The 22034-nt window shown below is 49.4% G+C and overlaps 3 protein-coding genes across 9 annotated transcripts in view; all 3 read right to left on the bottom strand.

Annotated features, from left to right (window-relative positions):
• Positions 1–2890, bottom strand: part of Cabin1 (calcineurin binding protein 1) — a 122042-nt gene extending 119152 nt beyond the window's left edge. For 4 of the 5 annotated variants that reach the window (XR_015645094.1, XR_015645095.1, XM_087598410.1 and 1 more), the window contains exon 1: positions 2605–2890. The gene's annotated coding sequence lies outside the window, so the exon portion shown is untranslated. The remainder of the gene's footprint in view (positions 1–2604) is intronic. The other variant, NM_053575.2, reaches the window with a different exon arrangement.
• A 6640-nt stretch (positions 2891–9530) lies between these two features.
• Ddt (D-dopachrome tautomerase) lies at positions 9531–12002 on the bottom strand. Its single transcript, NM_024131.2, has 3 exons — positions 11823–12002; positions 11343–11518; positions 9531–9784 (listed from the first exon to the last, which is right to left on the bottom strand). The coding sequence occupies exons 1-3, from the start codon at positions 11928–11930 to the stop codon at positions 9712–9714; spliced, it is 357 nt and encodes a 118-aa protein (NP_077045.1). The 5' UTR covers positions 11931–12002; the 3' UTR covers positions 9531–9711.
• A 1677-nt stretch (positions 12003–13679) lies between these two features.
• Positions 13680–21035, bottom strand: Gstt3 (glutathione S-transferase, theta 3). Of its 3 annotated transcripts, none has more exons than XM_087598149.1 (6): positions 19837–19882; positions 19220–19473; positions 17437–17524; positions 16329–16479; positions 15439–15615; positions 13680–14655 (listed from the first exon to the last, which is right to left on the bottom strand). In XM_087598149.1, the coding sequence occupies exons 2-6, from the start codon at positions 19275–19277 to the stop codon at positions 14458–14460; spliced, it is 672 nt and encodes a 223-aa protein (XP_087454275.1). In that variant the 5' UTR covers positions 19278–19473; positions 19837–19882; the 3' UTR covers positions 13680–14457. The 3 variants fall into 3 exon arrangements, with proteins under 3 accessions (XP_087454275.1, XP_087454274.1, NP_001385971.1); XM_087598148.1 differs by lacking the exon at positions 19837–19882 and adding an exon at positions 19575–19717; NM_001399042.1 differs by lacking the exons at positions 19220–19473; positions 19837–19882 and adding an exon at positions 20798–21035.
• Positions 21036–22034: the final 999 nt, after the last annotated feature.

Here is a 22034-nt window from a genome sequence, read left to right as displayed (position 1 = left end):
CCAATATTATAAACACAAAATATACACACACAGTAAGCCATTAGTACACACACAGTAAGCCATTAGTACGCACAGTATATTAGCACAGGCTACATAAAGCCTTAATGGCTGAAACTAGAGGTACCAACCAGTACATGCAGCAACAAAGAGATTAGGTCCAGAACTGTGTTCAAGTGTGTATGTGCTACGGTTTAGGGTCAATTTCAGCCTGCTCCCCAAAAGGTTCCTGGACCTCAGTGGGGCAACGCTGGCACACAGTGTGACCTTGAAGAGGTGGTGCTTATGGTAACTCGGGCTTGGCAGGCAGCAAACACCGTCACCAGCTTCGAGGTGGCTAAGATGGTAAAGGAACCTGAGTTCTATCCCTGGAATATGCACAAAGCTGTCCTCTGACCTCCAGTTGCTGCTGTGGCACTCACGCCCCACACACCCCTCAGACAGAAGAGAACCTATCAATCAAATACTTTTTTTTTTAAAGCTGGGCTTGCTGTCCCATCATCCCAGCATTCAGGAGAAAGAGGCACTGGGAGACGGTGCAAGTTCAAGGGCATCCTTCTCACAAAATTTACTTCATCATATACTTTAGCCACATAGCCTGAAGATAATTTTACATAAAATGTTTAATAACTTGTACAAGAGTCAAAGTTTCATGATGCAGAATTTCCACAGTCATCTCTGCACTCAAAGAGTTTTGGACTTGGGTGAAATTCAGATTTTCAAATTGGGGTGTTTAATCTATAATCATTTATCAATTCCCAGCCTAGCTGTTGCAGTTTTCTAAGAATAACACATTAATCATTTTAAATTATCAAGACAACCCCCACCTCTTTCTTTTTTCTCTTTTTTTTTTTTTTTTTTTGGTTCTTTTTTTCGGAGCTGGGGACCGAACCCAGGGCCTTGCGCTTCCTAGGCAAGCGCTCTACCACTGAGCTAAATCCCCAACCCCCTTCTTTTTTAAAACACAGAATTTACGTAGCACCAGCTGACTGGGCCTGGACTTGCTATATAGACCAGGCTGCCTGGAATTTACAGAACCACATGCCTCTTCCTCCTAAGGTCCGAGACTAAAAGCATGCACCGACATAGAGGGTCTGTTTCCAAACTCTTTGAAGAACAGTTTCCATTGCTCAAGATCATAATAAAGAAAAGCACTTTAAGCCCCTCAGAACTGTCATCCAGTTAATGATAAGCAACAAAGGGGCCTCCTAGGGTCTAGGAGCCTGGGGATCTTTTTTGGGGGGAGGGGGGAGGATAAGGGAGTTTTCAAGATAGGGTCTCGCTATGACTGTCCTGGAACTTGCTCTGTAAACCAGGTTGGCCTTGAACTCAGAGATCTGCCTGTCTCTGCCTCCAGAGAGCTTGGGATTAAAGACACAAGCCACTACACCTGGTGTGATGGTTTGCATATGCTTAGCCCAAGGAGTAGCACTATTTGGAAGTGTGGCCCTGTTGGAGGTGTGTCACTGTGGGCATAGGCTTCAAGACCCTAGTCCTAGCATCTTGGAAGTCAGTATTATGCTAGCAGCCTTCAAATGACAATGTAGGACTCTTAGCTCCTCCTGCACGAGGCCTGCCTGGATGCTGCCACAGTCCCACCTTGATGGTAATGGACTGAACCTCTGAAACTGTAAGCCAGCCCCAATTAAATGTTGTTCTTATGAATTGCCTTGGTCATGGTGTCTGTTCACAGCAGGAAAATGCTAACTAAGACACCCATCTTCTGGCAGTCTCAAGTTTAGGGTAGAACTGTGTGTGCGAAACTGACTTAGCCCACATGCCCCTCTCCACGTCCATTCCCTCTATGATGTGAAGTTCTGAACTAGACATGGCCTGTAGGTTCTCCATCCACTGCTACTGTACAGCCCGAGAGAGAAGGATGGCTTTTGTTTTGTTTTGTTTTGTTTTTACATTTATAATGAGGAAAGGGGCTGGGGATTTAGCTCAGTGGTAGAGCGCTTACCTAGGAAGCGCAAGGCCCTGGGTTCGGTCCCCAGCTCCGAAAAAAAAAAAAAAAATGAGGAAAACAACCAACTGACCAAACCCTTGGTTCATGAAAATTACACGAAAAATATTTCCATTCAAGTTTCAGTATCTATAAATAAAATTATAGCGACACACTGTCTGATATATTGTCTTTGGCCTTCTTCATGAAACATAATTGAGCAACAGTCATCCCAAATCTAAAACACTTACCATTAAAAGTATTGGTTATTTTTTTTTTTAGTATTGGTTATTTTTAATTAACTCTACAACATATTATAAAATATATCTACAAGAGTTTGTCAACCCCCGAAGGAGACCATTCTAAATTCTATGTCTAAGCACAGTAATCAATCACATAGAAGGAACTTTACCCACATGAGGTTCAATAGGCCACACTGCTGACCTCTAAGAAGTCACATCTTGAAGAGTTAAGCAGCCCCCAAATCCACAAGTGCAGAAACGTGAGAGCGCCAGGTAAAGTCGTTTTACCTGCCTCCTCCATAGAGGGTGTTCAGAAGAATGGCTGCAGTCAGAGTAAGCCGCACCGGAACTTTAAGTCGTTTAAAACCTTCCCTCAGCCTCAGTTTCCACTCCTATAAATGGCATTAACACCACACTCACCTCTCTGGGCTGCTGTGAAGGTGAATGAAAGGACGCACAGAAAGGGATGGCTTCGAGCTGCGGTCCCAGTGACCCACCCTGGGCGCCTCCGGGCGCAGCGGCGGGGCGCGCGGAGGAGCAGGCGTGGCCAGAAGGTCCTTGTCAGCGCCTTCGGGTCTCGAGCCAGGCTTCGGCCCACCGCGCCCGTAATGGAGAGCGGGCGTCGCGTGTTCCCACCTCCTCGCGCTCACCGGAGCCCTGCACGGACCTCCGAGCCCTCACTCCCCGGAACTCTTCCGGCGTCTCCAGGGCAACGGCCGGAGCACCGGACTCCTGAGCGCGACGGACCAACAAGGAACGCTCTCATTGGCTGGAGTGTGGCCTTGTCAGCCAATCGGAGCGGGTGCCTGAGCCACTTACTGTCTGGGCCGACCAGCAGGTTCATTGAAGGCTGTGTGTGTCTGGCGCGCACATCGGGAAGCTGGCTGGCTGCTTCTGCACTCTGCTACCTACAGGACTTAACAGTTTTGTTTTATTTGCTTTGGTTTTTGTTGTTTGTTTTAAGCAGTGTCTCACTAGTGCAGCCCGAACTAGCTTCGAACTTGTGGCTATCCTCCTGCCTCGGTCTCTGGGTTGCCAAGGTGGACCCCACCCACCCATCACACACTACTACTTGCACGCGTGCTTTATGAACTCGTGTTTGCAAACTGGGCCCCCCGCAGTCACCAAAACAAGGGTATTGCTGCCAAAGACCTGGAGCAGGTGTTCTGAAGATAATGAAAACCTAAGTGACACGCTGGCGGGACTACATAGGGCCCAGGCCAAACCTCTTCCGCCTGGTCTGGAACTCGGTATTTATGGTTTATCCTCGAACTCACAGAGATAAGCCTGCCTGTCTCCCAAAGGCAGGTATTAAATGTATGAACTAGAGTCGGACTGAAAGAATTAGAAACTCAAATGGCTTTAATACAAAAGAGCATGGGAGCAGACTCGCTTAAGAAAAGTGTCAGAGAAGATTGCCAGGTTTTGAGTTGAAAAATCTCCCAATAAGGAGAATTAATGAAGCTCTTTGGGGAGGAGCTCCTTGCTACTGGAATTTAAAGTGGCTAGTGACTCCAAGGATGATTTAGATAACCATAGTGGGCTGGAGAGACGGCTCACTGTTAAGAGCACTGACTGCTCTTCCAGAGGTCCTGAGTTCAATCCCCAGCAACCACATGGTGGCTCACAACCATCTGTAATGGGATCTGATGCCCTCTTCTGGTGTGTCTGAAGACAGCTACAATGTATTCATGAAAGAATAAATATGGGGGGAAGAAGCTGGGAGCTGGCTCAGCAGTTGAGAGCACTGGCTTCTCTTCCAGAAGGCCCTAGTTGAATCCCAGCACTCACACAACCGCTCACAACCAGCCTCTTCTGGCTTCTTCTAGCACTGCACAATGTGGTGCACAAGCCATACTTGCAGGCAAAACACTCGTACACATAAAATGTGTTCAAAGGATTCATTTTATGTAAGTGTATGGTAGCTGTCTTCAGCCACACCAGAAGAGGGCATCTTTAACAATGAATGTTACAGCTTTTTTTTTTTTTTTACCATATTTTAAGAGTTTGAAAACTTGTTTAAAGCGAGGCATGGCGGCACACACCGGTCGGTGATCAGGTGTTCTCTATGAGTTCAAGATCAGCCTGGTATACAGAGTTCCAGGACACCTAGGACAACACAAAGAAACTCTGTATAGAAAAACAAAAACCAACCAAACAACAACAAAATGTGGGGAAAAACTTGTTTACAAAAAAAACAAAAACAAAAACCAATAGCTGCATGATTCAATCCATCCAGTACGAAGAAAACAGCTTTATTAATATGCCAGGAGGTTAAAAAATATATTACCAACTTTGACTTCAGAAAAGTATACACTGAAAGAGGGGAAGGAGGAACAGAAAGAACAAAAAAATATTGTAGCATTAAAATTGTGTAAATAGGGGTTGGGGATTTAGCTCAGTGGTAGAGCGCTTGCCTAGGAAGCGCAAGGCCCTGCGTTCGGTCCCCAGCTCCGAAAAAAAAGAACCAAAAAAAAAAAAAAATTGTGTAAGGGGGCTGGAGAGATGGCTCAGTGGTTAAGAGCACTGACTGCTCTTCCAGAGGTCCTGAGTTCAAATCCCAGCAACCACATGGTGGCTCACAACCATCTGTGATGAGATCTGATGCCCTCTTCTGGTGTGTCTGAACAGCTACAGTGTACTCATATACAATAAATAAATAAATCTTTTAAAAAAAAATTGTGTAAATAGTGAGTCTTGGTGGTGAGACCTCTGCCTGTGCACACTAGGGATGCTGGGGCAAGAGGAACACTGCCAGTCTGTTTTATACAGCAAGTTCAGGCCAGTCAGGGTCACACAGACCCATTTTCAAAACTGGAGTGGCCTGTTTATTGGAACCAATTTCCATCACTCAGTTCTTGAAAACTTGGTTTAAGTGAAAGTATGATATCCATGTGGGGATCTAAAGAGCAAGGGTTCAAAGGTGATAGAATATTGATCATGCCAGAGCCTCAAACAAAACAGAATTGGCAGACAGCCAAGCTCAGAGCCACCTTGGGGTGGGGAGAACATTCGAGAAGTGAGAGGCTCTTCTATGCAGACCAACATGCAATATCAGTGTGTGCGGTAGGGTTGACAGACCATTTGCCTCTCAGTCCAGATGAGAGTTCGTCAGTGCTGTCCTTGGGTGTTGTGTACCTGTCCTCAAAATTCAAACATCCCCTGTTAGAGAGAGGAGCTTGGATCATAAGTCTCGGAAACTAAATGAGCCCCAGTCAGCCTCCGAAACTTAGAAGATGCGCAGCTCTCCTTCTGCCCAGCTTAGCTATTTTGTTAGCTTGATACAAACTAGAGTTATCTGGGAAGAGGAGCCTCAGTTGAGACAATGCCTCCATCAGACTAGCCTGTAGGCAAATGTGTAGGGTGTTTTCTTGATTAGTAATTAGTGTGGGAGGACCCAGCTCTGTGGGCAGTGCTACCACTCGTCAGATGGTCCTGGGTTGTGTATGAAAGCAGGCTGAGGAAGCCATGAAAAGAAAACCAGTGTCTTCTGCCAGGACTAGATGTCCCAGGGTGGGGTGGTACCCAAGGGGGAGGGTAAGGGGGAGGAGCAATGGGAAGAAGGATTTGTGGTGGAACTGGGAGAAGAGGGTGGCGGGACTGTGAAGTGAATTTTTAAAACTATTATTGGGGAAAAGAGGAAGCCAGTGTCTTAGGGTTTTATTGCTGTGAAGTGACGTCATGACCACAGTAAGTCTTATAAAGAATAAGGTATAATTGCGGCTGGCCTACAGTTTCTTTAGGCATGGTGGGAAGCATGGCAGCCTGCAGGCAGCCGTGGTGCTGGAGAAGCAGCTGAGAGTTCTACATCTCGGTCCACAGCCAGCAGGAAACTGTGTACCACACTGGCCGTAGCTTGAACATAGGAGACCTCCAAGCTCACCCCCAACAGTGGCACACTTTCTCCAACAAGGCCACACTTCCTTTTTTTTTTTCTTTTCCTTTTCTTTTTTTTCAGAGCTGGGGACCTAACCCAGGGCCTTGCACTTGCTAGGCAAGCGCTCTACCACTGAGCTAAATCCCCAACCCAAGGCCACACTTCCTAATAGTGCCACTCCCTATGGCCAAGCATTCCAACACAGGAGGCCATGGGGGCCATTCCTATTCAAACCGCCACAGCCAGTAAACATCATCTATTGCCTACCCTACAATTCCTGCCTCCAGATTCCGCCGACTTTATCGCACGATGGATTACAACCTTAAAGTATAAAGCAAACGAAGTCCCTTCCAAGTTGCTTCTTGCCGTGGATTTTTTTTTTTTTTAAATCACGGAAATAGAAAAGGGAATCGAGCCACTTTCCCAAGGTTATGTGAGGGTTAACAGTGGCTAGAGAGAGTAGAATTTCGTGTCAGCCAAGCCACCTGCAAGTCGTTCAGGGAGCTGTGGGCATGCAGCTTTCTGAGTGGTCACCCACACTGAGGTGGGCCTTCCGGCACTGCAGCTGCATTGGAGCCGGTCCTGTTCGGTAAGTAACCCCACCCACCCATTCACCCTCACCTAAGTAACTGCCTTTGGTCTGTTATTAGTGCAGGATGAATAGACATCTGTTAACATCTCTTAAGTTAAACTCATGAGACACCAGGTCTCTCGATACTAACATGCAACCCACAAACAACCCTTGAGCTACTGTAGGAATCGGGACACCTTGGCTGAAGTACTGAGTCCAGGAACAACGGGAACGGTAAGCCAGAAGGAGGGACTCTGCATCTATGTTTTGTAAAAGGCTTCAGCAGAGCTGATGAGAACACGAAGCAGAAACCAGGGAAAGTCTATTGATAACTGACTTTAGTCACTATGTGTACCCTACGGAACAAGATTCCCAACTGGACATTTCATTGGCACACAATAAGAATACAAATGATGGGCTAGAGAGATGGCTCAGTGGTTAAGAGCACTGAAAACTACTCTTTTAATAAAACAAAGTGTGGATTTAAAATTTAGATACGCTGTCTTGGGGTTTCGTTGCTGTGAACAGACACCATGACCAATGCAAGTTTTGTAAAGGACAACATTTAATTGAAGGACAACATTTAATTGGGGCTGGCTTACAGGTTCAGAGGTTCAGTCCATCATCATCAAGGCAGGAACATGGCAGCATCCAGGCAGGCCTGGTGCAGGAGGAGCTGAGAGTTCTACATCTTCATCTGAAGGAAGCCAGGGACAGACTGAGCATCCCCAGGAGGGTCTCCAAGCCCATCCCCACAGTGACACACTTCCTCTAACAAGGCCACATCTTCTAGTAGTGCCACTCCCGGGGCCACGCATATGCAAACCATCACACTTGGGATATCAGGGTGTTCATAAAGTTCCAAACAAGATGGATTAATACCAGCCTGGGAATGACAAGCACCGTCCAGGCTGAGTTGAAATCTCACCTCCACATAGAGTCAAAGCCATGAAAACAGGGAACATCCCATTTCCATGATCAGCCAAGTCCCATTTTTCAGAAGCCAAATCCAATGCCCATGATGCCGTAGAAGGCCAAGGACGGTAGGAATGAGGTAAAAACTCACGTTCAAATAAATGAGTTGTCTTTGACACGGGAATGAGGAACGACCATTGTGAGAACGGAGAACCTGGAATCTACCGGTCTGACTCTGCAAGGAGGGGTGTTTGGGATGAGCATCCAGCTCGCCCTCCGCCATTCAGGCCTCGTAGAGCAACTCTGAAGACATCCAAAGGGCTTAGGATGGTAGGTCTTGGGGTCTTAGTGATCGGGGCCTTCCTTGTTCCTGTAGCTTAGCTATAGCAGGATGTCAACGCTGGGGAGATGCAGGCAAGAGAACACGCCCCGGTTATTCTCCAGCCGTTAGGGGAGAGATTTTTCGCTCTCCATATGGTACAGAGGAGGAGTGAGGTTGAAAGGTCAGGTGACCGCCGGGGATCAGACAGCAGTGCGCTGGACCATACCATCATCTGATCTCAGTGTCTCACAAAAGAAACACCACCTCGTGAGTTTCAGGAGGCACAAGCTGAGGAAAGGCTTCCAAAGGATCCCTTGGGTAATGAATCCATCCCCCTCTTCTCCAGGACAGGGGCCACCAACCCCCTCAACTTTGCTGGGGTGAGATCACCCCCTCAGTAACATAAGGGCACTACTACCGATCCTCAGGGAGCTTCTAGATCCTCTCATCCCTCAAAGAGGCTCACGCCTCATACCTGGGCAATGCAGTCCATTCCACAGTATCTCACCCACATAGTTAGAATGTTCTGTGTGAATCTGACTCTGCCAGAGGCACTGTGCGGTCTCAGTGAGGGATACTGTTGCCATCAGTCACAGACCTAGAGGCCAACTTTGCCTCCCATCACCTCCCACATCCATGGGCACTCCGCCTACAAACCCTACTATACCTAGCGCCATGTTCAATATCGCTCAGCCGGCTGCCCTCACCTCGTACCCTACATTAATAACCACCTCACCCCAGCCTTTGAATTATGTTAAAATTCAAGGGAGATCGAAGGGTCTCCAAGGTAAAGCTTTTAATGTGAGACCCCAGCAGGATCACTCACGAACAGGAGGCCTAGGCCAGTGTCACGGGAAACTAACCTTATTAGCTTGTAGACTATACAGAATATAAGGGAAAAAAATTAATTTGACATTTCATAGACATCCTAAACACGAGGAAGGACAACCATCTAACTGTGCAGGGAAACAGTACCAACCAGTATCTGTGGGTTTCCTGCTGTAAATGCTGCATAGAACATCTGGAAAGGGAGGAGGAGACTTCCTTTGGGCTCCTCACCCAACCCGAAGGGTCTGAAATGCAAACCCACGTAGATGGGGGATGGGAATATCGGCAGTTCAGTTTGCAGTAGAAGGAATGGCATGCTAGCAGATATCACATCCTCCTCCACGGTTGGCATGGTTTCTGCCATGTGCACAGGTCCAGTGAGGAAACAAGAGTCGCAGTGCACAGTGAAGCCCCAGAGATGGGACAGTCCCTAAAATGCAGCCTGCCTTATTCTCCAGGCCAAGCTCAGCGGTCAATACCAATAACCCAGGCCAAAGTGAGGATTCTCTTTACACTAGGCTAGACCAGTTGCTCTCATGTCCCCAGTGGTCTGCTCATGGATGCAAAAAGCTGGACTTGCAGGCTGAACCCTCCGCCGCAGACATCAGTAAACATCAAACCACAGCCCCGAGAACAGGAAACATCCCATCCCTTTGCCCTCATGAGCAAGTCCCACCTCTAGAGTGTCAAGGATGCCAGAGAGGGGATTACAGAAGCAAAGAAGTCCTGTTGGTGTTTGCCCGGATACCGGGAAAGGGAATAACACTCGAAATGTATATAAGAAATACTCAAGTTAATAAAAAAAAAAAAAAAAAAAAAAAAAAAAAGTCCTGTTGGGATTATGCTCTCTTCTTTATTTGCTCTCCTCGTTCACGAGGCTGGGGGAGAGGAAAACAGGTCAGTGAGATCACAGACACTTATGCAAAAGAGGGATCTGGTATCGTATCTGCCAGGAGGCCTCTCTGGAAGGGCTCTGGACAGGCTCAAGCAAACGCCCTGCGTTCCTTGTCTCCATCACAGAAACGTCATAACAGTTCCTTTCTTTCCGATCTGCCAGGGCTCCAAGGGGAAGAATCGGATAATGATCCTTTAGGAAGTAGAGAAAGAAATGTCAGCTCCTTGACACACTCCTCCTAGGTCAAGGTACCTGCCGGACATCCCAGGATAAGCTCTCAGGCCAGCCCAGAGGATATCTTGCCAATCTGCCCACTCCAGCTGATGATCTTTGCACCCAGACAGTCAGGCGAAAGGCGATGGTTATACCGGGCCCAGGGCAGGCTTAACCAATGGCTTCAGTAAGTGTGCTCAGGGCTCAGGTACACGTGTCAAGCTAACACTCCCCCTGCTTCTAACCGCAGGCTCCTACGGGCATGCCCAGTGTACCAGCCATTTGGTGTCGAACCAAAACCTGGCTCTAAGCGAGGCACGGGTTCAAATCTGGTTCAAATCTGTGGAGTAAGTGATTGCTCAATCACAGAGCTCAGAGGAAGTGCCTGGTGATAGTCTCGCACCAGGGCGGCTGTGCACAGGGCTGACACCCTCAGGGTCTAATACAGTAAGGTTGGTCTAATACAGTTATCCACCTCATGAAGTTACTAAATCTGCCCTGAGGGCCCTGGAAAGCGCCTGCAAGGATCAAATGGAATACTGGGTGCAGGGACCCTGACACAGGCTACGCACGAGTGTTATTGTTAAGAAGCATTGTCTCGGGCTGGAGAGATGGCTCAGTGGTTAAGAGCACCCGACTGCTCTTCCAGAGGTCCTGAGTTCAAATCCCAGCAACCACATGGTGGCTCACAACCATCTGTAATGGGATCTGATGCCCTCTTCTGGTGTAGTGTATTTATATAAAAATAAATAAATTAAAAAAAAAAAAAAAGAAGCATTGTCTCCTCAACCTAAGGACAGAGTCTGAGCATCCAACCAACACAAGCAGCCATTACCAACTTTCCTGAGCCTACAAGGACTCCATTTTGGAAAGCTCTTTCGAACTTATCTCTTCACAGGCATGCTCCAGACTCAGGAATAGGAGACTCTAACTCCACCTCAGACTGTAAGGATTTTGGGGAGGGGGACATCTTCTTGTGGGAAGTCATTTAGCCTGACCTACTTCCTCTATGGAAGAGAGGGCTACAAACTGGAGATAGTTTATTTCCAGGTTCATCTGGGATCTCTGGGCTGAGGTAGTCCTCAAACCAAGGAATATCTAGGCCAATGGTCTTTTCATTACCCGGTGACTCTCCAGGAGCCTTATCTAGTCCAAAGGTTATCTGCCTCAGGCCATAACCAGATTCCCTCTGACCAGGCTGGAAAACCAAACACCCTGGTTCTGAGACCGTGCGGAGGCCATCATCATAGTGGTTCTGAGTGCCTGAGCATAATCTCAGCACACACCAGGAAGCATTGGGGTTTCCCAAGCCATCCTTTCTCAGGACTTGCAGGGATGGCTGCAGAGCGTTGGAGGAATCGAAATCTTGCAATAACTCTGATCACAGACCCACAGTACCTAAGGAGCAGATACACTGCACTTCCTTGGACTAAGACATGGAGTGCTTGCTGGAACCAGCAAATGGTCCCCCACCCCCCACCCCAACCTCATACAGAGGACAGAGTCACAAATACGTTCCCTCACTAGCTCTACATACCTGTCCTGGTCCAGGGACAGCTCCTCGGTGAGGAACTTGAAGAAGCTGGAGCTGTGGCTGCGGTTCTGCTCCGCGGTGCCCACAACACCGATGGAAGAGATCAGGAGGTGGGCGCAGGGCTCTGTGGATTTGTTCATCAACAAGGTCATGCCCGGTCGTATCGTCACGCTCACGCGCTGCAAGAAACACAAAAGTGAATAAAACCCTTGGGCAGGGCAAGGCTGGTGTCCAGAAGCAGGCGCGGCAAAATTCTTAACGTGGGGGTCCGAGGGAACAGGGTTTGGGGCACTGTCTAGGAAGCTTGGAAGTCAGTCACGTCAGGGTCACGCCTGGGAAAGGTGACTAGGAAGGGTCCTGGAAAGGGAGGATGGGACACGGAAGGTCAGAGGTTAGCAGGCGGGTGGGGTCCCTGGGGGTAAGAGAAAGAATCATTGGGAAGTCCAACCCCTATCCCACAAGTTCTCGCCGATCCTCGCTCACGTCTTCGGGTTTGTCCAGGATGGTGGCTGTGGCCGCACACAACCGGTTCTCCAGCCCTGCGGGTATGCGGCTAGCCGGCAAGTTTGTTTCCAACTCAACGAACGGCATGTTAGCAGGAGAGGGATCGCCAAACGGTAACTGCACCGAGAGAGCAGTGGGAGCCAGTTGAGGTTCCAGAAAAGGAACACGGGGAGGGAAATGGAGGAGGCGAAGGCCAGGAGGCGGCGGGAGCAGGGAGGGTGAGCACAGCTAAGTTCCTCATTGGCCAGGCAGAGTCGGCCCTTCTAGATTGGCTATCAGAGCTACTCCTCTTCCGCTGTCACTTGTACCGGCTCCAAATTACCGAAGTCCCAGCTTCAGTGTCATTGGCCCTCTCAGTCGGCAGGGGGCTCTGTTTCCCTCCGAGCGTCTCAGCTAATCGCCCGCAAGACATACGTTTCTTTAGGAGACTTCACACCGCCAGACAGGCTTAACATTTCTTGAATGATAATGATTACTTCAAATTCAATACGGGAACCGCACGTGAGGTGTGCCTGGGCAAGACCCTAGGGCAAGGGCATTTTCATCTGGTCCCTAAGGTGATTTTGTAACCTCTTCTGTCTGGGCTAAATCATTGTCCACCAGAGAGTGGCAGAGCTACTTAAAACAAGGCAATGCGGCCGGGCGCTTGTGGCACAAGCCTTTAAGGGCAGCACTCTGGAGGCAGAGGTAGGCAGAGCTCTTGAGTTTCCAGGCTGGTCTACAGACTGAAATCCAGGACAGCCAGAGCTACACGGAGAAACTATCTGAGAGAGAGAGAGAGAGAGAGAGAGAGAGAGAGAGAGAGAGAGAGAGAGAGAGAGCTCCAGAGAGGGAAGAGAGAGACAGAGAAGAGAGAGACAGAAACCCAATTTGGCAATCTGTCCAATTGCACAAGGAAAGTGTGCATACTTGTTGAGGTTTGCCCTGGAGTTATCTGTATTTTGATGCTAATTCCACTGCCCCTAGGACAGCCGCCTAGGTACTCAGGAATCAGGTAACTTCACCAGAACCTTCTCCCCATGGAATTTGTAAAGTACAGGTGAGGGGCAGGTACAGGATAGAAGGAGGCCTGTCATTGGAAGAAGGAAGGATGGGAGGGAGAGAAGTTTGAAGGAAGAGAAGGAGACTAGGACAGAAAGGAGGAGACAGGAGAAGAAACTGAGGAGAGGGTGAGAAGCCATGGCAGGTGATGTTAAGATCTGCTGTGTATTTACAGGTTGTTATTAATGTTCCTAAGGGATGGATGGTACCGGGCTTTGTATGTTTAAGTGGGCAATTATATCTTATTATATTTATTTATTTATTTATTTATTTATTTATATGTAAGTACATTGTAGCTGTCTTCAGACACACCAGAAGAGGGCATCTGATCTCATTACAGATGGTTGTGAGCCACCATGTGGTTGCTGGGAATTGAACTCAGGACCTCTGGAAGAGCAGTCAGTGCTCTTAACACTGAGTCATCTCTCCAGCCCGTTGTGTGTTCTTTTTTTTTTTTTTTTTTTTGGTTCTTTTTTTTCGGAGCTGGGAACCGAACCCAGGGCCTTGCGCTTCCTAGGCAAGCACTCTACCACTGAGCTAAATCCCCAACCCCGTTGTGTGTTCTTTTATGTGAGGGTTTGAGTGTAGGAAAGTGTGTGGTGGCAAGAGACACTGGGCCGCCTCGGAGTTGAGATGTGTTTCTGCCAAGATATCTAGCAGATATCTTGGAATACCACAGTGCTGGACCTAGCCAGTTAAAAGACAACTATATATTTTTTTATTTTTTTATATTTTTACAACAACACATACTAAAGGAGCCAGAGGCAAACGGTCTGAAAGACTCAGCTATCACTATGCTGTTAATGATGTCTTTATTAGGTAAGGCGCATAAGAGATGTCCAATGGCACCAGACATCCTGTGACAGTTTGGAGCTGGAGACAGGCAGAAGGCAACAGTCAGAGTTAGAAGGCTTAGAGCAAGAATTTGGAAAGTCAGAACATCAGGAAACTTCCACTCCTGCAAGGGCAGTCACGAACCAGCCCTGCACCCCACCTATACCAGGGAGCGAAGACCCTGAGGACAAAGGCCTTTCACTAGTCAGTCAATCCCCATCTCTGATATGTATTCAACTCAAAAATCATAGAGTCTCCCTGTCAAAACTAAGGAAGGGAGGCGCTGGGGTTGAGGAGCACAGAGGTCCACGTGGTGCCAGATATCAAATTGTGTGTGTGTGTGTGTGTGTGGGTGTGGGTGTGTATGTATGTGTGTGCACATACATATACGAAGGGCACGGGGGTCAGTGTGAGGTCAGAAAAGGAACCAGGGAACCAGAAAGGTATGACTTGGAGGTTGGGGAAAGGTTGCTTTGTAAAGTTTCAAAGAAAAGGAATATGGCCAGGTAAGTTTCTCCCAAGTATTTTCCTGCAGCTCTCTCCAGAAGTCAGATAAGAGCTGACGTCACAGCACAAACCGAGTGGGGACACAGAGGAAGCACCGGGGATGCCGAGAGGAAACTGGACCAGAGACTCTGTGTCCTAGTGACTGCCAAAGACACAGCCTCACCTCTTCACTTGCGTGTACACACACACACACACGCACACACCAAGTTTCCCTTGACTTCAGGCTGTTCCCTCAGTGCAGCAGGCATTGAACAGAGAGCTTCAGTTTCTCCTTCAAGGTCGGGTCCATCAAGGGAGGCATATCTTTGGCCTTCAGGACGACTTCATGGGCCTCCTGGAAGAGGCTCTCCCCCACTGCGGCTTCCACCCGCTGACGCCACGCAGCCAGTTTGGGTCGGCTCTCGAAGATTTTGCAGCCAGCACTGACAGGCTGTGGGGCGAAGTTAGCCAGGTAAGTTCCACAATCTGCAAGGCCTGTCAGTATCCCCCCCCCCACTACATTGTCCCTCCTCCACCATGTGTGAGGTGCCTCTCGATACCCTCCACAGAAAGGATTGATAAGAATGCACTTTGTAATGATATAAGTGACTATTCAAAGCTCAGTCATACATCAGGCACTTCATGTCACCCCCCTCCCAAGGCTTAGGGAATACTGGGGAAGACAGAGAAAGAATATACAAGCCTGAAGAAAAAGGAAGGGAGACATGTGGGAACACTGGCTTCCAGGTGTGGGGAAGCATGGCGTTTGCATATTATTGGGCCCATTAGCATCCTGTCATGGAAGGATGAAGGACACTTGGGGATAGTGGTTAGGAGAAGGGTACAATTTCTTCATTGGTAAGGTGTCCATGCTCCTGAGAACAAACCCTCACCCTTCATCCTGTAAGCAGCCCTGGTGAAATTCTTTGGAAAACACACACACACACACACACACACACACACACACACACACACCCCAGAATGGAAGCTAGTGGGAAATCAGTAGGACCAAAATATACTATGTAAACGTATAAAAGTATCATAATAACACCCACTATTATGTGCAATTAACATGATAATCAAACAGGATTAGAGATGAGGAAGACTAAGGCACCGAGGGAGGGGTGACTTATCCAGGGCCCCACAGCCAGAAAAGGCAGCAAGAGCAAGGCTTATCGGCTCCCTCCCAGGGCTCTCCATCATTGAGCAGGCCACCCAACTCCACGATACTCACATGCATCAGTTCTGTGATGGCCACCAAGTCAGCCACGGAGATATGGGGTCCTGTTAGGAAGGCCTTGTTCTGCAGGAACTTGTCCTCCAGCATCTGCAGGCATCCATCCAGTTCGGCCAAGGTGGATGCCAACCTCTCAGGAGGAACCGGCTGTCCCAGGAACACAGGGAACATCATCTGATGGACCAGCAAGAAGAAAGATTTGGCTCTGTCCAATACTCACCTTTTGTCCCACTTTTATCCCTCTGTTGTCTTTCCACCTGTCCATCCACCCATCTCGGTTCTTAAGATCTTTCCTTTTCCTTTCCCCATATAAAATCATGCATGGCTCTCCAATTGTCCTTAAGGCCAAGACCTCAACACAAAACCCTCCCTGATGTAGTGCCTGCCATCCTATCCCCATTCTGCATCCCCTTTGATTACAAGTAGGACTTCTCAGGAGAGACATGGTAGCTGATACCCCATGGAAGGAATTGCTGAGCTTTTAAAGCCAGTACTCAGGAGGGACACCAGCATGAAATGCTGACTGACAGTCTGCGCTGGAATTCTAAAATCCCTAAGGTAAAACATTGGAACAGAACTTTTAATTAAATATTTATTTACTTATCTATTTGTGTGAATGAGTGCACATATGCTCTCATACACGCATGCGCATGCCCTCCATCACTACAGGATGCTTATGGAGATCAGAAGACAACTTGCAGGAACTGGTTCTCTCCTACTACTGCATTGGATCACAGGGACTGAACTCAGGCTGTCGGGCTTGGTGACCAGTGCCTTTACACCCTGAGGCTTGTCACTGGCCCAAGGACTTTTCTTTGGAACAGGGTACATACACCCTCTCTGATGCACTCTGCGAGCTAACCCTGTCCTTCGTCCCCACAGCTCACCTTCTGCCACATGGCCCTGCTGCAACAGCTCCGCAGGGCTGTGTGCTGCCAAGCCAGGTACTCATCCACACGAGCTCGGGTCTGTAGGTCCTGAGGGTACCAGTGGTCAGGTGCCTTGTACTTTCTACTCAAATACAGCAAGATGGCCACACTGGAGGAATGCAGAGGGATAGAGAACGTTCCCTGGTCACTCTTAAGCCACCTAGGTCTCGGACTAGGGAGTGGTGTACCTGAATTTCTGCAACCATTTCTTACCCAGCCTGGGGAGTCTTTCAAATGCAACAGAGATGGGAGCTCTCCTCTCCTCAGATTCCCCCCCCCCCAAGGGTGGGGGGGGTCCTGCCTTCCTGCAGGGAAGGTCAGAGCCTTTCGCTATTCTCTACCACCTCCCCTCACCCCTGCGCTTGCCTGCATCACCCCAGCAGTGCTGGCCTTAGCTCTTCAGCCTGTACCTGCGAACGGTCTAATGTCACAGCCAGAACACAGCTCCCACATCCCTGGGACATCAGTACAGGAAGGTCCCTGCTTGCTTACCGCCACCTCAGCAGCCAGCTTCTCTTTCATGTCTCACTGGGAATCGCTAACCCTGACCCCACTACGACCTATCTTGTCTCCGCTGTACTCTCAGCCTGTCACGTTACTGGTTACTGTCGCTCCCCACTCCGAAATCCGAGCCCAGTGGGGGCCCAGATTATGATGTGCGCAAGCTCCAGGATTAGACAGCGACCTGGTGCTGATGCTGCTCAACAGTTGGCAGCTGAGCTCAGTGGGCGAGCCTTGGCTTCTAGGGAAGTAGTTCCTCCCTCCTGGTGCAGCGCCACTCTCTCTCTCTCTGGCACTATCTTTCCTCCTGAGGGCTGGGCTATCAGGGAAGCGGCCCAGAAGCAGACTGGGCTCCCCCATCTCCCAGCCTCCGTTTCCTCACCCGCAAGGCACAAGGGGGATAGATGAGGCATACCATGTGTTCAAAAGTCCCATCTCAACCCCAGGTACCTGTTTGGGTTTTTACCCCGGGGCAGGCACAGAAGCCATCATCCAAGTAGGCAGCAGCAGGCCCAGACAGGTGGCCTGCCCCACACAGCTTGGCGGCAAGCAGGGAACCCATTACCTCTCTGCCAAGACGAAGTCCCCATCCTTCAAAGCCGGCACCTTCCTCAAAGGGTTCACCTGGGCAAAGGCATCAGTGTAATGCTGACCTGCGGAGAGACCAGAGCACAGGGCTTGAGGACTCGGGGGCTTTTAAAGGCCTGCCTGTCTCCTTCGCTACATTCAGGCACCGGTTTTCCGCGAGAAGCCTCAGTGAAGAGGAAGCCACCACGCTGTCCGGTGGATCCTCTCACGGATCCATTCGCCTCCACTCCCGTGAAGCCTGGGTCTGAGTGCCTACTCGGGTCTGAGAAAGATTCTGCACCTGATTCCGTGCAGATATGGCCCACAGTCATCCTAATTCAGGTGTCCAGTCCCATTTCTGAGCCCTGATCGCTATATCAGGTGAGAACTGGGTGGATGTAATGAGAATTTTGGTTTCTTTCTTTTCTTTTCTTTTTTTTTTTTTTTTTTTTTTTTTTGTCGGAGCTGAGGACCGAACCCAGGGCCTTGTGCTTGCTAGGCAAGCTCTCTACCACTGACCTAAATCCCCAATTCCCCCCCCCCCTTTTTTTTAAAGCGCAGAAATATTATGGGAATGTGTTTTTGTTTTAATCCCTGGTGCGGGGACGTGGGGCTGCTTTCCCGCAGGTGACTGTGATTTGCCTCGTGCTCTAGCAAGAGCGTGGTCTTGCCAGCTGTACAGAGTTGTTGCAATTGTATGCCATTTTGGAACTCTGGGGACTTTTCAGAGGATATATAAATGCTCGAGCCCCGATGGAAAGGACAGGTTGGCAACTGGGTGCTGTTGGGCTGTGCTTTGTCAAGTAGTCCTGTGTGAAGAGACAGAAAAAAAGAAATCCAATATCCTGACACCAAAGATCAAACTTGCCCCAAGGAACTCAACACCTCTTAGTCAGCAGGAAGTAGGCTAATGGTTCGTAGTTCCTCTCTTCCCCCTCAATCCTTTTGTTCCCTCCTACCTAGCGTTAGGGGGTTGAAAGGGTGGAAGAAGAGGGGTGGAGAAGGGCAAAAGAAAAAGGAACCTGAAAAGTAGCCAAAAGTCCGTTTACAGATGGCTTCTTCTGACCGGACTGGGTGGCTTGTGTATACCCCAGAGCTACAGACCACCTTTTTCTCAGTTCTCAGCTCAACATAGCTCTTGCCAGAACAATTGTCCCATTCAGCCACTATGTCTCCCAGCAGCTCAACGTGTCTTTCTTTTCTGTGCCAAACCCTCAGAGGCCCACCACCCCCGACCTGGGATTCCCAGATGCGGAACTCACTGTCTCTCTCCCAAACCCCACGCCTAAGCCAGATCTGATGAGTTCAAGTTAGGTTGCCCCTGAAAGGAAATTTATACAGATTTAAGGTTTAAAAATATGAAGTTAAAAGAGTATGTTTCAAAATTCACAACCTCAGGACTAAACACTGTGAAAAGCAAGTCCAGGCAGCCCCTCCCTGCCGCTAGAACTAACAGACCATAAAAGAAAAGGAATGTAGAACAGACCAGGAGTACCAGATCTGACTCACAGGCCACCTGGCAGGAAGAGATAAGTCCCCAGCCCCCGACATTCAGGACGCCCCAAACCTGCCAATGTGTGTAGCTATACCTTATTACCTCATCATGTGAAATAGCCAATCATATGTGAACATGTCTATGTGCCTCGTTTGAATCCACCAATCCCCGTAACTATGCATCTGCTTCTGTACGCCCGCTTCTGCTTCCCCAAACCCTATAAAAGCCCCATGCTGGAGCTGCTGGGCGCACAAGTCCTCTGAAGAGACTGTGTGCCCGCAGGTACCTGTGTTTTCCAATAAACCCTCTTGCTGATTGCATCCGAGTAGACTCGGCTCGGTCATTGGGCGCTTGGGATTCCTCCTGAGGGAAAGGTCCTCTCCGGAGGTCTTTCAGCTCCGTCAGTGTGAGTGGAGTCAAAGGACATTTGATGAACTCAGGTTCTAGATACATCATCTGTGGATCCGTCCTTCCTTCCACCGAATGGACTCTACTCTCCTTCCACAAACTATCTATGTGCAGCCCGTCCTGCAGCCCAAGCTGTTAATACCCAAGAGGTGCTTGAGCTAAATAGGACTCAGCTAAATAAGAAGTTCAAGATTTTCTGCTTGCCCCACCCCTACCCAACCCCCGACCCCAACCTGACTCCCATGCTCCAGCTCAGTTGTAACTCTGTCTCTATTGAAATCAGTAGCTGGGGTTTTGCACCACCCCCATCACGCCCCCAAGGCTAATCTGAGCAACTACACGAACGCCATTCTGTGGCTATTGAAGAACGCCATTCTGTGGCTATTGAAATCTGCTTCGGTAGCGGGAGTTTTGCCCCACCCCCACCCCCCACCCCGCCCACAAGGCTAATCGGAGCAACCCCATTCCAGCTCAAGTCAGAGTAGCCTCTCCCACCGTCCTTTCACAGAGCCCTCTGGCTGACCAGCAACTTCCACAGAACAAACATCTAGAAGGGGGCATGTATGTGTGTGATCTGGGGAGGGACGGGGGGGGGGGGAGGTGGTGAAGCAGGCCTGACAAGCCTGTAATTCCAGCTCCCTGGGGAACTAAGAAGGATCACCAGCTCAATGTTTTCACTGGGCTAAGAAAGAGTGCAACATCTGGACTCAGTTGCACCCCTCCCTTGACCGTGCGGGTGCAGAGGTGCACGGTACAGCAGGCTGCAGACTTCCCAGCCTGGCAACAAAGCCCACCTTTAAGCAGCTCCGTGGTATGAAGCTTTGTGCCGTTATTCTTGCTGCGACTCTGTCTCAAAATGACAAGTAGAAAGCACTTTGGGAGTATGGCTCAGTGGTGGGTTGCATGTATAATAGATATCCTGGTTTGGTCCCCAGTAAAACACGCACATGCACACACACACACACACACACACACACACACACGAATGGCAAGCAATGGACACTGGAGGGGACTTGCTCTGGTGGGTAGAAGAGACACAAGAATCCTGAGTGGAAGATCACACACCCAAGTAAAACAACCCTTTTCTAGTCCAGAATGTAGAAAGGCAAGATGAGGATCCCTCCCTTAGGAAAGGAGTTTGTCTAACTTTTTTTTTTCTCTCCAAAGCCTTTAAGAAGGTTCCCCATTCTTAAATCTCCAAAGGTGAGATTTTCAAGCCAGGCTCCCCTCCTCTCACCGGAGCTTCGAGGGCGCCTTTGCATCTGGTATTTGGACGGATGCTATTCATCAGGCAAAGGTTCTTTAAAAGTTCACAGCTGATAACCGATACAACTGCTTTCTCACCGGAGCGGCTTTTGCACAACTAGCCTGACCGGTCGGTCACCCACCGGCTGCAGAGGTCGGAGGTGCACGATACAGAAGGCTGCAGACTTCCCAGCCTGCCCACTGGGCCCACCTTTAAGCAGCTCGATGGTACGCAGCTGGAAGGGGATGCCGTTCTTCTTGGCGAAGATGTAGACGGCACGGCAGGGCTGGGACATCAGGTCCAGGTAGAGCTCCAGACCCATGGCGGAGGCTGTGGGAAGTAGCCGCTGGCAGACCTCGGAGATCGGCCTCGGGTGAACTGCCTCGGTGGACAGAGGCAGAAGCAGCTGCAACGGCGAGCAGGAACGGCTGGGTCTTAGTCCTTCAGTGCTTCTTAGCCTCGATCGGAGCTCGATCCCAGTCTTCCCTCCCATTGGATGTTCAGGAGAACTTTGGGCCAATCAGCGGAGGACTGCAAGTTTAACCCTTGAACAGATGAACCTGAACTATGAACCCCGGTCTGGGCTGGGGGCCAAACTGTCTCCCGTACTTCCGTACTTCGGCCAAATGAGGAGCTGAACCTCGTAAAGGGAAAGGTGACACGAGGGGCGTCTCTGTTGGTGAATTTAGGGGCAAAATAGCCGTGCTGTCTGCCCTCTGTTCACTTTCCCTCCACTCACAGAAAAGGCTAAGGGAGGAGTGGCTCTCGGAGACCCTTGACACAGAAAAGGAAGAAGTGGGGTGCTACTATCAACCCCATCCAGTTCCCTGGGCCCAGGATTCAGGTTGGATATGATAATTGGCCAAGTGTGCAAATGCTAGGTCCACACCCCCCTTTGAGGGAAATGATCCCGCCCTGCTCGTTCTTATTTATTTCACCCCAGTTAATCCCTCTAGCAGGTGGGAGGATTGCAGACAGGCCTAGGATTGGATAAAACTTCTCCACCCAATGCAAATTAAAAAAAAACAAAAACCTTCAGGGGCAGTCAGGGGTGTCCGAGGCCCATATGATGTCATCCTTTCCCAAGATGACCTCCGCAATTCCCCAAATGATGAATTTAAAACAAACAGACAAAGCAACGACGACAACAAACCAGGTGCCTTGTCACAATAGGTCATTGGGAAACTTGAGAATGGCTTTGTCTTCCTGGTCCCAGACTTTCTCTTTAAGGAAAACCTATCCCCCTAGTTTAGTGTCTGTTTGCCATAGTGGAAGATAACCTCTCTAGACTGGAAGAGAGAGGTCCCTTCATTCCCCCACCTCTCCCTTTTGGTGCGTAATAGTTCTCCACAAGTCACCTTTGCCTACCTCTCCCCCATCCCCACTCCCAACAACGGCAACACCCCATCCGTAGGCTTCCTTCCTGGCTGCCTTCCAGTCTGCTCCC

Source organism: Rattus norvegicus, chromosome 20 (genome assembly GCF_021556685.1).
Source record: "Rattus norvegicus strain SHRSP/BbbUtx chromosome 20, alternate assembly SHRSP_T2T, whole genome shotgun sequence".
Lineage (NCBI taxonomy): Eukaryota > Metazoa > Chordata > Mammalia > Rodentia > Muridae > Rattus > Rattus norvegicus.
Note: the sequence above shows the minus strand (reverse complement) of the source record. Positions and strands in the feature narration are given on the sequence as shown.

What these genes read in the sequence shown, in the direction of transcription:
- Ddt (NM_024131.2), bottom strand. Translation starts at nt 11,930, where the DNA reads ATGCCGTTCGTTGAGTTGGAAACAAACTTGCCGGCTAGCCGCATACCC. An exon ending in TCCTGGACAAACCCGAAGAC is followed by an intron (nt 11,519 to 11,822) that starts GTGAGCGAGGAT and finishes TGTTTCTTGCAG; the next exon opens with CGCGTGAGCGTGACGATACG. An exon ending in CTGTCCCTGGACCAGGACAG is followed by an intron (nt 9,785 to 11,342) that starts GTATGTAGAGCT and finishes TACTTCCTAAAG; the next exon opens with GATCATTATCCGATTCTTCC.
- Gstt3 (NM_001399042.1), bottom strand. Translation starts at nt 20,909, where the DNA reads ATGGGTCTGGAGCTCTACCTGGACCTGATGTCCCAGCCCTGCCGTGCC. An exon ending in GACTTCGTCTTGGCAGAGAG is followed by an intron (nt 16,480 to 17,436) that starts GTAATGGGTTCC and finishes GCATTCCTCCAG; the next exon opens with TGTGGCCATCTTGCTGTATT. An exon ending in CCATCACAGAACTGATGCAT is followed by an intron (nt 14,656 to 15,438) that starts GTGAGTATCGTG and finishes TTCGCCCCACAG; the next exon opens with CCTGTCAGTGCTGGCTGCAA.